The sequence below is a fragment of the Echiichthys vipera genome (assembly GCF_963691815.1).
Source record: "Echiichthys vipera genome assembly, chromosome: 8".
Taxonomy (NCBI): domain Eukaryota; kingdom Metazoa; phylum Chordata; class Actinopteri; order Perciformes; family Trachinidae; genus Echiichthys; species Echiichthys vipera.
The window spans coordinates 21090769-21103295 of record NC_139833.1 but is presented as its reverse complement, the minus strand read 5'-3'; the positions used below and the strand labels follow the sequence as shown (position 1 = coordinate 21103295).

The following is a 12527-nucleotide window of genomic DNA, read 5'->3' as shown; positions in this document are numbered from 1 at the left end:
TGTCTAAAATAAACAAAACATAAAGAAAAGAGGAAGGCTCTCTCTTGCACCAAGTGCCATTTTGGATGCATCTTGCACACAGAAATATATCCGATCACTCTCCTGTAAGGCAGGTCAGACTGAAGTGTCAAGTGTGGACACATCTAGGAGAAAAATGTTAGAAATATGTAAATGTCACCACTGTTTGATGTTCGAAGGCCTCAGAGTCCTTCACTATTTGAAGACGCCACTGACATAGCACTCTGGCTCATATGGGCTACTGCCTGCACCAAACTTTATTCATTAAGGAAACTTTGCCTCTTATTAAACTGTAATTCCGGGTATTTACATTCAATTGTGAGTTCAAGGAGGAAAGTATTGAACTGAACTCAAGTGCATTCGGTAATCGACTTGTTTGGGCTCCTCTCAATATGGACGTAGCTGGCTGCTAAGGCTTGTATCATTGTAAAACAGTCTTTTTTAATTAATTTCGGGTTCGTTAACTACATTGTTGGTGCTTCATTTTATGTGAAAGGACTCATGCTACTGCAGAGGTTTGGTGTTATATTGAGCAGTTTTTGTGGTTTAAAAAAGACGTTTTTGATGGTTAAGCACTCCACCCCGAGCCACTCAGTGTCGAAAAAAATTACCGTGGAATGGAAATACACCGGAATTGCACTTTAATGATGCTTCTAGCGGTGAAAACACATCAAGCAGCAGCGAAGTTCAGCCGGCGACGAGCTGCCATGCAATATCTATGAAAAGCTGTCGCGGCCACTCTGAGCTCATCAAGCCGTGGTCTGCAGCAAAGTGCAGCCTAACTAAAAGCCCTTAAAGTTAAATAATACCTGCAGCCAATCAGTAACAGACTCCTCTCAGCTGAAGCAGAACTCATTTTGCAGATATATATCATTAAGAAAACTACTTTGGTCAGTTTGGCTGTTCACAGATGGCTATATGAACTCTTCATGTACATACTTTATAATGTGTCACTTTGACTGACTGATTGATAATGGTGTGAAAAGTCGCATAGAACTCAAGTACAAAATATTCAAGCTCGAGTTTGAGGTGCGTCAAAAAGACTCAGTGGCACTTGAACATCTCTTTTTATGTTCTTAGCAGTGTACCGCATAAAGTGGTGGGATCTGTAGTTTCAGCTATTACATTGAGCTGCGTAGATCACAGAACAACAACATTAGTTAGGCTTGGTGTTTAACTTGTGGAGAAACAATGAGGCATGATGCAGCAAAATGCAAAACACGAGCAATTTAAATATCTGAAGCTCTCTTTCTCCTTTCTCTCTCTCTCTCTCTCTCTCTCTCTTCCCCCCTTGTTAACAGAATTTGCTGATGATATAGAATCAACTTGGCTCTAGCAACAGTAAATGGATATTTTATACTGGGACCATATGGCATGTGCCTTATTTTAATTAGTAGTGAATAATGCATGTGACAACCCACAAATACGCAACTCACTCTCATGCACATGTAGAAAGCACACTAGCATGCACAGAGGAACTTGTCACCACATGAATATGGACTTAAAGGATGTAATCATGTATCATGTGTATCATAATCTGCCCAGCAATGTTGTTGAAATGTGGTTTTAAGCTGCATGGAGAACTTTGAATTTAGTTCCTGTTTTGAGACCCTATAATAATGAAACACCAAACACATCTTGGTGAGATGGATACTGCCAGCCATGTTTAAGCTGAAGCGTGCAAAGTCAGTTTAAACATGGAGGAAAAACGTAAAAACTAGGGAAAGGAGGTGAGAGAAAATGAAAGATAAAAAGTAAAAAATGAAGAGGGAACTGAGGATGCGGCCATTTTAATTAACCAAAGGTCAAAATAACATGAGAACTACAGATATAAACCCTGGTGGACCAAATGGAGATATTGCAATAAAACCCTGTGTGTGTGTGTGTGTGTGTGTGTGTGTGTGTGTGTGTGTGTGTGTGTGTGTGTGTGTGTGTGTGTGTGTGTGTGTGTGTGTGTGTGTGTGTGTGTGCGTGCGCGCTAGCGCATGTGTGTTTGAATAAGAGAGAGAGAGGGTTTGTGTAAGCGTGGAGTTTGCCAGACTTGAAGTCAAGGTTTCAGTCACCTTAGAGCAGTTTGACATCTTGCAAAGTAACCAGGAGAGCTGCCAGATAAATAGGGTGTGTCCAACAATACGTAAATTGTCACCAGGTGCCAAATTATCACCAATAACTGGGAGGGATCTGAAAATGTTTAAAAACATGCTAGTACAGCAGTGGTATAGCCACAGCGGATATTTTATCAAATTCTGTACAATAAAAAATAACAATATTTCAGAATAAATAAAGTGTTAATACTTTGTTCTCTAATTTTTATCTCAAGTGTGTGTGTGTGTGTGTGTGTGTGTGTGTGTGTGTGTGTGTGTGTGTGTGTGTGTGTGTGTGTGTGTGTGTGTGTGTGTGTGTGTGTGTGTGTGTGTGTGTGTGTGTGTGTGTGTGTATACTGTATATAAACAACATAAAACTTAATTTAGAGGAAAAAGTTTAATTTCATTCAACGGCCCTCGAGGCACCAATAATTACCTTTTATGCTACATACTAGTATGTGTAATTTATTGGTGTAAACATGCCAGCTGGCTCCCATGGTAAGGCAGCAATGAATGCAGTGTACCCAGGGAAATATGTTACTGTATCTGCCTTATTAGAATGACAAATGACTGAATGCATCCTCCTTAATAAATCAGTTCCTCCAGTGGAAAGTACAAACATGGACATGGGAAAGTCTGACACACCTGTAGTTCATCGGTGCACTGTGAATTACTTGTGTCTGGTAAAGAATAATAATATGCACAAATAGGAATAGAAAAGTGTGTGTGAGGGGACAATGTCTGAAAATGCAAAACTGTAAATAAGGTTATTATACATATAGAGTATATTATTGAAGTTTGAAAGAAAGAAAGTCCTTTAAATCTGGTGAGGACATGGAGACACCAACTTTATGTGCCACAAAGGGACAGAGCCATACGTTTAAATGTGGAATGTGGATATATGTGTATAAGCTATATACATGTTATTATGTTAATGCTTCCTATTTCATTTTGTTCTTCTTATGAAAGCATCTTTCATTATGAGAACTTTACAGAGACAGAGGGGCGTGAGGGAGCTCTCACTCATCCTTCAGGTGGATGATTAAAGAACAGATGACGGATGGTTCATCACTGCAGCACACATTAATTAAAGATGAATTGCTGACAATATGTAAAGTGACTAATCCTTCTATAATAAGTCCTTACATTTTATTTCTCAACATTTTGCAATTACATTAAAGGGACTGTACTCAAAATACTGAAAAAAAACCCTGCTCTGACAGTATATTTGTTTTAGACGTGAGGGTTGTTAAAGCCTGCATTAGATCTTACTGATACCAAATCTTTATGCAAAAAGGATTGTTCTCATTGGGAAATATTAATATCCTTCTGTCTATCTGTCTGTTTGCTAAAGTCTCAATGGAAATTATCAGCAGGCAGTTAATATGCATGTTGTACCTTTTCCACTTTCCTTAAACTAGTTTGGTGTCCTGCTGCTGCTGCTGCTGCCTCCTTCTTATTTTAGATGGAAAACTTTAATGTTGACGTCCCCATTGGGGCTCATTTAGTATGACTTTCCTAAAGTAAATCTGGTTATCATCAGTGAAAGCTCAATTTAAAATTACATTAAAAATGTCACTTTCATAAACCTCACTTTTGTTATTAACCTCAACAGCAGAGAGAGAGCCTCTTCTGTTTACCCTCAGGCCAACACAATGTCAGTTTCATTTCTACGAAGGAAAACATGAAGGGTTTAATTCCATAGTCAAATATCATATCCACCAGTCAGTACCTAATTTTACAACCAGGTGTGAGTGGTAAGAGTCACGATACCGGAATTTTAAACGTTGATACAAAGACAATACTTTATACTTGTTTTCTCTTTGTTATCACTGCAAAAAATATCTAGAAATACCGGCATGGCAGTTGTATGTCTCAGCCAACCTGTCAAGTTGCACTTATTTTAAAGCGGTTTAATAAAAGGTTTTACTGTAAGTATATTTTTTGGTGAAATGTGAATGCTTCACACATCTTCAGCCCGGCAGCACAGAAAATCTAAACAATCACCACAGTTTCAAGATCAGTGTCACCAATTCAGTATCCAACCAAATGTTTCCTCTCTGTGTCGTTGAATAACGCACAGAAACATTATAATGGCACAGTGAAGTTGACCTTTGACCTTTTGGATATAACTTGTCATCCATCACTCCATCATTTTATCCTATTAGACATTTTTGTGAAATGTTGTCATAATTAGCAAAGAAATGCTTTAGATATGGCACTGTTGCTGCTTTTTTTGCTGTTTATTTTTTCATCACAACACCCTACATACATTTTACACACACACCCAGATGCACACTACTGATCTTACTGACTTCCACACCTCATATTTGTATTCATTCATTATTCATTATTGGCATTTCTTGTCTCTTTCTGGTTTTGTCATGACCTAGAGCCCGGTTTATGACAGAGTGGGGGCTTGTGTGGCTTTTGGTTCCGTTTAAGATAAATAGGATAATAGTATTTATTCTTTTTATTAACAACTCTTAAATGTTTTCCTTGTAAGCCTCCACATTTTTTATGTTGTTATTATTGCTTTTAGTCGTATTTCTTTTTTTTCTCTAATGTAGCCTCACAGTTAATTTTCTGCCGTGTTGTTTCATCTGCGCGGCCTTGGGTTTAAAATCTGATTGTAGTTTTTTTTTTTTTTAATAGCTTCAGTACATTCGATACCATCGACTGTATAAATAAACAATGATTGTAAAGTTTTAACCACATGCTATTGAAAAACAACATCAGTGAGCTGTCTGTGCAGATGTATGATAAGGAGGATGCTTACGTGTCTTGGCATTGACCAGCAGTGGTTCACTTTGTCCCGCAGTGTAGGAAGCGGTCACTTGGACACTGTACTCCGTACCACTCAGTAGATTCAGAAGCAGCATAGAGTTCACATCTTCACCCACCGTTTTCTCCAAAACTGGTCCTGGAACTGAGAAAGAATGAGCACAGACAGGGGGACACAACATGAGAAGAGTTATTGCATTTAAGAAATTCAGTTATTAGGAATTTTTTTTTTTTTTAAATAGATTTGAAACTTGCAAAGCATTGGAGTCCCATCTAGAATTGAAACTTGGTGGGCTCTGTCCTGCACATCGTGCCAACGCAGAGCCGGCCCTGGGCATAGGCAGTATAGGCAAATGCTAGGGGGGCCATCATCCGCGGGGGGCGCCGCAAACGGGCGGAGAAAAAAAAAACTAGTATATATGTATATAAATTCTTATTTTTACCAGCGCCATTACGAAATATTATATAAGCCCACAGAAACACAACTTAATAGTGAATACTATTAAATAATGAAGAGGCCTTTTTTTCTGGTTCCCGGCTCTCTGCACTGTACCTGCCCTCCGTGAGGGGGGCGGGTCGAAAGGCCAGTTGCCTGGATCTGACCGGACCGTGACCCCGAGACGAAGAAGAAGATAATGACACCGTAGCGGAATTATGTCTAAAAGACTGAAACCCTCGGGCGCCCAGGGAAGGAAAAGAAGGAAAGAAGAGGGAAAAAACGGGGAAAAGATAGAGGTACAGTAACGTCAATGTGATGACGTAAATGTAAATGAAATAAATAGTTTAATGGTCGTAGTTACTGTTGTTGGAGCAGAGTGTTAGCTTGCTAGCTTACTTCGGACGATAGCAGCATCGTTTACTAATCAATAAATAGCTGAGTCGACATGTGTTAATGTTACTCCACCTTAAATTCATCAGGGACGTTTGAAAAGTTAACGTTTACCTGTTCAGGTGTTATTTTACAGGTGTCTAAAGCTTGTATGTCAGCTAAAATGCTTTTAGTTTTCCACCCCCTCTGTAAAAGTGTAGCTGTAAGCCTTTGTTAATGTTAAAGTTTACATCAGTGTTTAAGTGCAGTTAAAGTGTATTACTGTTAATACTCCACACCTTAGCTTTCCCATATCATTCATAGACGAAATATACATATTGATTCCACTGCACATTACTGCTTTTTGCTCTCTGGTTAGACTGAATTGTATTGCAATGACAATAAAGTTTAATGAATCTCATCGTATTTTCATTTTAGTCTTATAGCACACCATTTGTTATTAAAATGTAACATCCAGCGGTCACATTTCTTTTCTTCTCTCTTCAGACGCACTTTTAAAGTATTTCAGTACCACCCCCAGTGACACAGCATCAGGACTGAAGGCTGCACCAACAGACCCTGCTGACTGGCCAGCTCTTCTTACAGATAAAGTAAGAAAAGAGTTAGTACACAGAGGACCATTTCAAACAAAAACAGTTACACATTTCCGGAAAAAAAAGATGAGATAAGGTGTCAACATGACTTTTTTAAAAGAGTCTTAGTAAATGGGGAAACAATCAAAAGAAGCTGGCTGATGTATTCCAAAAAGAGTGATAGCTTGCACTGCTTTTGCTGCAAAATGATCTCTACAAAAGATTACAAACTTTACAAAAAAGGACTGAAGGACTGGAAAAATGCAAGCCAGTTGCTGAAAGCTCATGAGGATAGCCAGGAGCATAATACCCACATGGCAACATGGAAGGAGTTGGAGGTCCGTTTTGCAAAGGGGTTAACAATAGATAGGCAAGAGATGGCACTGGCTGAGGCTGAGAGAAAAAGATGGCGTGATGTTCTCTCATGTATCATGTAAATAGCGGTTTATCAAGAGGTCTCTCATTTTTCTTTACTTTTTGCAATAGTGTGTGTTGTCATATCTGCACTGGTTTCATTATTTATTTTGTGCAATACCATATTCATATTGTATTCTTAATTCATATTATGTCACTTGTTTACATGTGCACTGTTTAGCTTAATATGTTTGCCTTATTTATTTTGTATTTTTAATTTATCACTTGTTTATTTCTTTAGTTTGTATTTGGTGGGATATTTTTTACTCAAAGAAATAAAATCTTGAATACACACATGCAGTTTCTGTGTGAGTGTATGAACGTTGATTGTGAAATTGACTGCTGTGATATAAGGGGGCGCCGACTAAAATCTTGCCTATTGCACCAAATTACTCAGGGCCGGTACTGTGCCAACGTTATATTTTCCCAACACAGTCCACAAAGTCCTTATACTAAAAACATACATTAGAATAAGTGTAATCTTACATGTGAGACTAAGTATTCCAATACCATGAACTCTAGGACAATGTCCTTTTGCTATTTTTCACGTGTTATACATTGTTTCATTATTATTTTATGGCCTTGTCGCATTAGCCTGCCCTGTTGAACTAATTAATTTAATCTGATGAATCACTTAAAGCTAATCTTACCTTTCTGACAAAGTGAACCTCCTAATAGCGAATTGGGGGTAGGTCGATCTCCCCCAAATTCCCCAGTAGATGGCTCCCCTTTTGCCAGGCATTCCAGTGCACTTTGCCAAGTTAGAGGCCCCCTCAACAACGACTTCCTGGTTGATCCAAGTGCCAAAAATTGCAGTTTGCCAAGTGGCCACTAGGGGCAGGTTTCATAACAGAGCAGTTTTTCATAAACCCCATGTTAAACAGGCCGCTTTCACAGCATAATTAAACCTATTTAAGGCCTTGTACAAAAAAAACATTCTGGTCTAGTCTGTATGTTTAGGTCATATCTCCATGACAACACTGAGGGGGATGAATTTTTTTGTACCAGGCTAGTTTTTATTTTATTGGAGTATAAAGTTTTTAAATAATTAGGGGTTGAGTGACAGCTAGCTGCTGGCCCTCACTTCTCCTCGGAGGCTAGTTGTCAGGATGAGCATTCTAACTCCGTCATCTTGACCTGGACTGCTGTCATTCGTGTGGCGGTGTTACCATAGGTGACAAGATGGCTTGCTCTTTGATCAACTATACAAGCAGATGGTTTAGGAACACAATTTGTTAGCTCTGTTATGCTAATTAAATAGCCGCACTTGCAACATGACTTGCAATATAGCCTACTATTGATGGCACATACAATAGATGCTAATCTGGAGCACTGGGAGGATTTGGGCTGTGAGGGTCATCTAAATGCTGGCTGCCTGCACTTGACTCCCAGAGTCGGTGTGTTTTCCACTCGAGACACGGGAGTGCCTGCACTTGACTCTGCTAGAGACTGACTTCCTGTGACAGTCTCTACCCTCTAAAAATCCGTTCCCATTACATAAAAAAATGACTCCCTCCTCCGAGATTGAAGAAGAAGGGTGATTGACACAAAGACACAAACAAAAATGTCTAACTGGTGAGACGATGAGATTCAGGGACTTCTATCAGCAAAGACCAATGCCACAATCATCAGACAGATTCAAGAAACGCCAAGAGACTTGGTTGCTTATGATCAAATTATGAACCGGCTACATGTCCACGGTGTAATCCGTGTCGTGTCCTGCCTCCTGCAGGTGAGAACACATCTGACACGGGCAATCTCCTGTTGTGTGCTTCATGTGTGAAAGAGAAACTTCTGATTCTTCTGACATTGTCCGGAGGAAACCACAGTGTATGTACCATAGATGGGCTGGTAGACAATCCTGTAACCCTCTGTAGGAGACTGGGGAGGGTCCCAAGTGACCCTGAAGCGGCTGTACCACTCCTCTGACACACGGAGGTTTCCAGGAGACACCAGGGACACTGCAACAACACAAACAATCACTTATCAGAATTTGACAAACAAAAATTACGTTCACCAAAATGCATTGGTTGCAAAAAACATGGTCCAGGTTGAAAAATACAGAAATTCCCCTTGAATATGGTTTATGACTTCTGTTCCTTGGTGTTCTCAATGCGTGACTGTATATAGTTTGTTGATAAATGGTTTAATGATACCCCTTTCGCCAAACAGTGAAGTATAAATCATGGTAACATTGGGTTAGTGACGGGATTGGCTGAATTTGAGTATTAGATTCCTACAGAGCTGATTTAGAGAGATACATTCATATCTGACTGCACATTAGGTGTGCCTGAATTCTGATTTATTGTGCGACTGTACAAGAAGAGATTTTCATCATCTGCAATACGGCGAGCTAATAGTACCCTCATCTGTATAACTAATAAGATGGCATATTCCATCTGACATTTCAATCGGCTGTACAACGAGAAGACAATCACTTCTGCTCGTAAGAGGTTATAAAGAAAAAAATCAATTAGCGCTGAGCAAAATAATTTAATTGTGGTAATAATGAACAGAGCTGCTGTAATTATGAACGGCCTTCATTAAGACAATTAAGAATGCATCAGTGTTTGTCGGCGTTTTAATTCACATTCTCCTTCAGGAGTGTAAATGAACATGAAATTAATGCAAATGAACAATACAAATTCATTTTCATTAGCTTTTCAGAATGTCAGATGTGTTCTCCTAAACTGGGAGCAGCAGAAACAAAGGGTTGACCCCGGTGGTTAATAATAATTCAGTGAGGTGTGTGTGTGTGTGTGTGTGTGTGTAAAGCTTACATGTGGCACCCACAGCCGAGACACTGATGCCATCTTGTCCGTCTGCGTACACGGGAGTGACTGTCACTTTGTACTGGGTGTCTGACAGTAAAGGTTGAAGCACTGCTCTCCTCTGACCACTAGGAATTAACACCTGCACACACGCACACACACACACACACACACACACACACACACACACACACACACACACACACACACACACACACACACACACACACACATTTAAAGTTGTAATACAAGGAGCAATGATGAGTTCAGCTCACTTGGGACTAACTTTCAAAAAGCCAAACACAGGGGGCATACAAATCCAAATCACACACTCACACACACATACACATACATGTACACACACACACACACACATAGCAAACCACAGCTCTTTTCTGCTGGCTTATAGCAACATTTGGAGGCAAAGATTACGGCCAGGCTTGATTAGGTGAAACAGAAAGCGAATGCTCCGTATGTCTTTAGGGATTTGAACCACAACTGTTAAAGAATTCTGCTCACTTCAGTTTAGTCAATAAAGTCAGTTGAGGCCAACAGTGAGGCAGATAGAGCTGAGTAAAAATCCATTACTGCTGTGTTTTAATTTAGTGTTGAAGTTTGTTCTTTTGTTTAAGTTCTTAAAGTATTATTTTGTAAAAGTAAGGTACTTCTTTGTCAAAAAAATGTTACAGTGCTGTATTGTCCATGTTGGATTTAAAGTTGAGCACAGTACAGTTCATTCATTCAACACCTACGGTTTTGTGACAATTGTACAAACAATCTGCTGATAAAGACTGTGAAAAATGCTTCTTATTTTATGAACTCTCTTTTGTAAACCAGAACATTATTTGATATGAACACAAGGTTTCTAAAGTTCATCTGTTTGTTCTTTAAGGGACAGTTAACCCTAAAATCAGAATGAACAGCTGAAGAAGGGAAACCTTCTGTGGAAACTGGAGGAAAGCACTGTCCGACAGCACTACATTGCTTAGCCTCTGTGTCTGTGCTGTCTACTTCTCCAAACTGGAAGCGTGCTAACTATCATTTATTGTGATACACTGGTTATTGATCAGTAGTGCGTCCTCCGTTAGCTAGGCTCTCACACCAAAGCAGTCTAGATTGAAAAATAACACTACAGGTAAAAGGGAAATATGTATTTTTGATTTTGGGGTGAACAAAACAAGACTTTTACCTAAACAACAGCAGAGGGGTGTGTGTGTGTGTGTGTGTGTGTGTGTGTGTGTGTGTGTGTGTGTGTGTGTGTGTGTGTGTGTGTGTGTGTGTGTGTGTGTGTGTGTGTGTGTGTGTGTGTGTGTGTGTGAGTGTGTGTGTGTGTGTGTGTGTGTGTGTGTGAGTGTGTGTGTGTGTGTGTCAGAGAGAGAGAAATGTGTGTATGACTGTGACAACAAATGTGATGAGAGGAGCTGTCCACTCTGACTGCGGTGCTGAAACACCTGCCAGTGTGAAAGCAGGAAGACACACACACACACACATTTTGAAATACGTAAATAAAGACATAAACACATTGTCCACCCTTTGTCTTTTGCCCTCTATCTGTCTCTCACACACATCCAAACTTTGAGAAAGAGGCCGACCTGAAACGACCCTTATCTATCAGCTGGCGGACAGCTTTAAGCCTTCTCCCATTTTCTTTAGTTATTGTTTCTTTTCCCACCTCCCTTTTGTTTCTTTTGCTCTTTTTTTCTCTGCTGCCCTCCATCTCTGCTCCCAGTGAGGTAAATGGCTGCTGAAAAGATAATGGAATGTCTTCTGGCTCGGTCTGGCTCCTCCATCTTCTACGGCGCTGACACCACGTTGGGAAATTAAAACAGGGGGAGGAAAGAGAGGGAGAGGAGAGAGAGAAGACAGGAGGGAGGGGAAACAGAGAGAGAGAGAGAGAGAAAGTGTGTGTGTGTGTGTGTGTGTGTGTGTGTGTGTGTGTGTGTGTGTGTGTTTGTGTGTGTGTGTGTGTGTGTGCGTGCATCAGGGTCAGTACATGGCACTGAGCTTGAGGGCTCTCACCACAGACAGAGGAATCAGCAAGGAGAGGTGAGTGGACCGGGACTAAAAGTGTAATCAGTTTTTTGATTGGAGCAGATGACCCGACACTGAGTGCTGCAGTGCCGTCCAGTTGGGTGGAGGTGTGAAATAACAAAGGTCTTCCTCTTGAAACAACTCCAGTGTTGTCTATTCCATATAATCAGTGTTCACAACTCGCCAGGGAATCGGTGTGTGTCTGTGTGTTTAGCTGTGAGAGAGTTACAGCGCCCACTTGGCAGAGGGACATAAGGAGGGGGACTTTGGAACCACACACTGCACTACGGCAAATGCCCCTTTAACCTCTAGAGCTTCTTAATTTTTTGCGAATAATTGATTTTTACAGCTCACAACAAGATCAACTCACAGACTCCTCTTCGTGGACGCCCCTGAGGCCAGCGTAGGAGACCCTGTAGCTTTGCACATGAGGATCTTCCAGCTCCCATGATGCCTCTAAGCTCTGGGTGGTCTCGTCACTCAGCAGAAGGTTCCTCACAGCCAGACGAGCCGCTGCAACACCGCATCAAAGACAACCGTTAATGTACTGAGTCACTGTAGGATTTATACATCAAAACTTTGCAAAAGATCTGGTTATGTTTTCTCCACGCTCACTGCGGTTCAGTTAACTATGGGTTAGACAAATGTCAGTGAAAATGTCTAAGTTTGCTAAAAGAGAATCATAACAGCTACTGCCAATGTGCCAATCAGACTGCTGTGGCATGCTGGACAATATAATTCGGCCCATGTGGAGCATTTTGTCTCAGGAACACTATTTGGAGTTAGAGCTGCACGACTGTGGCCAAAATTATAATTATTTATCACGACTGATTTTAGGAACAGAATTTTTTTTATTGCACATTTAAATGAAAAGACAACTGCCTTCATTTACACGTTGTGTTACATTTCTGCTAATGTACAAACATCCGAATTGTAATGAAATGTCTCTGAGTTAACCTTTCATGTCCCTGACTAACCCCGTCCTTTAAGCATTCAGGTTTTAGCTGTTGTTAATGGCCGGCTG

At 40.4% G+C, this 12527-nt stretch overlaps 1 protein-coding gene across 1 annotated transcript in view; it reads right to left on the bottom strand.

Annotated features, from left to right (window-relative positions):
• The window catches only part of LOC310950197 (collagen alpha-1(XIV) chain-like), a 135133-nt gene that overhangs the window by 71345 nt on the left and 51261 nt on the right, over positions 1 to 12527 (bottom strand). Inside the window, exons 19-22 of the mRNA XM_083917875.1 lie at positions 11874 to 12016; positions 9482 to 9614; positions 8540 to 8662; positions 4882 to 5031 (exon numbers count right to left, since the gene is read on the bottom strand). Of these exons, the coding sequence (XP_083774001.1) occupies positions 4882 to 5031; positions 8540 to 8662; positions 9482 to 9614; positions 11874 to 12016 (549 nt within the window). The remainder of the gene's footprint in view (positions 1 to 4881; positions 5032 to 8539; positions 8663 to 9481; positions 9615 to 11873; positions 12017 to 12527) is intronic.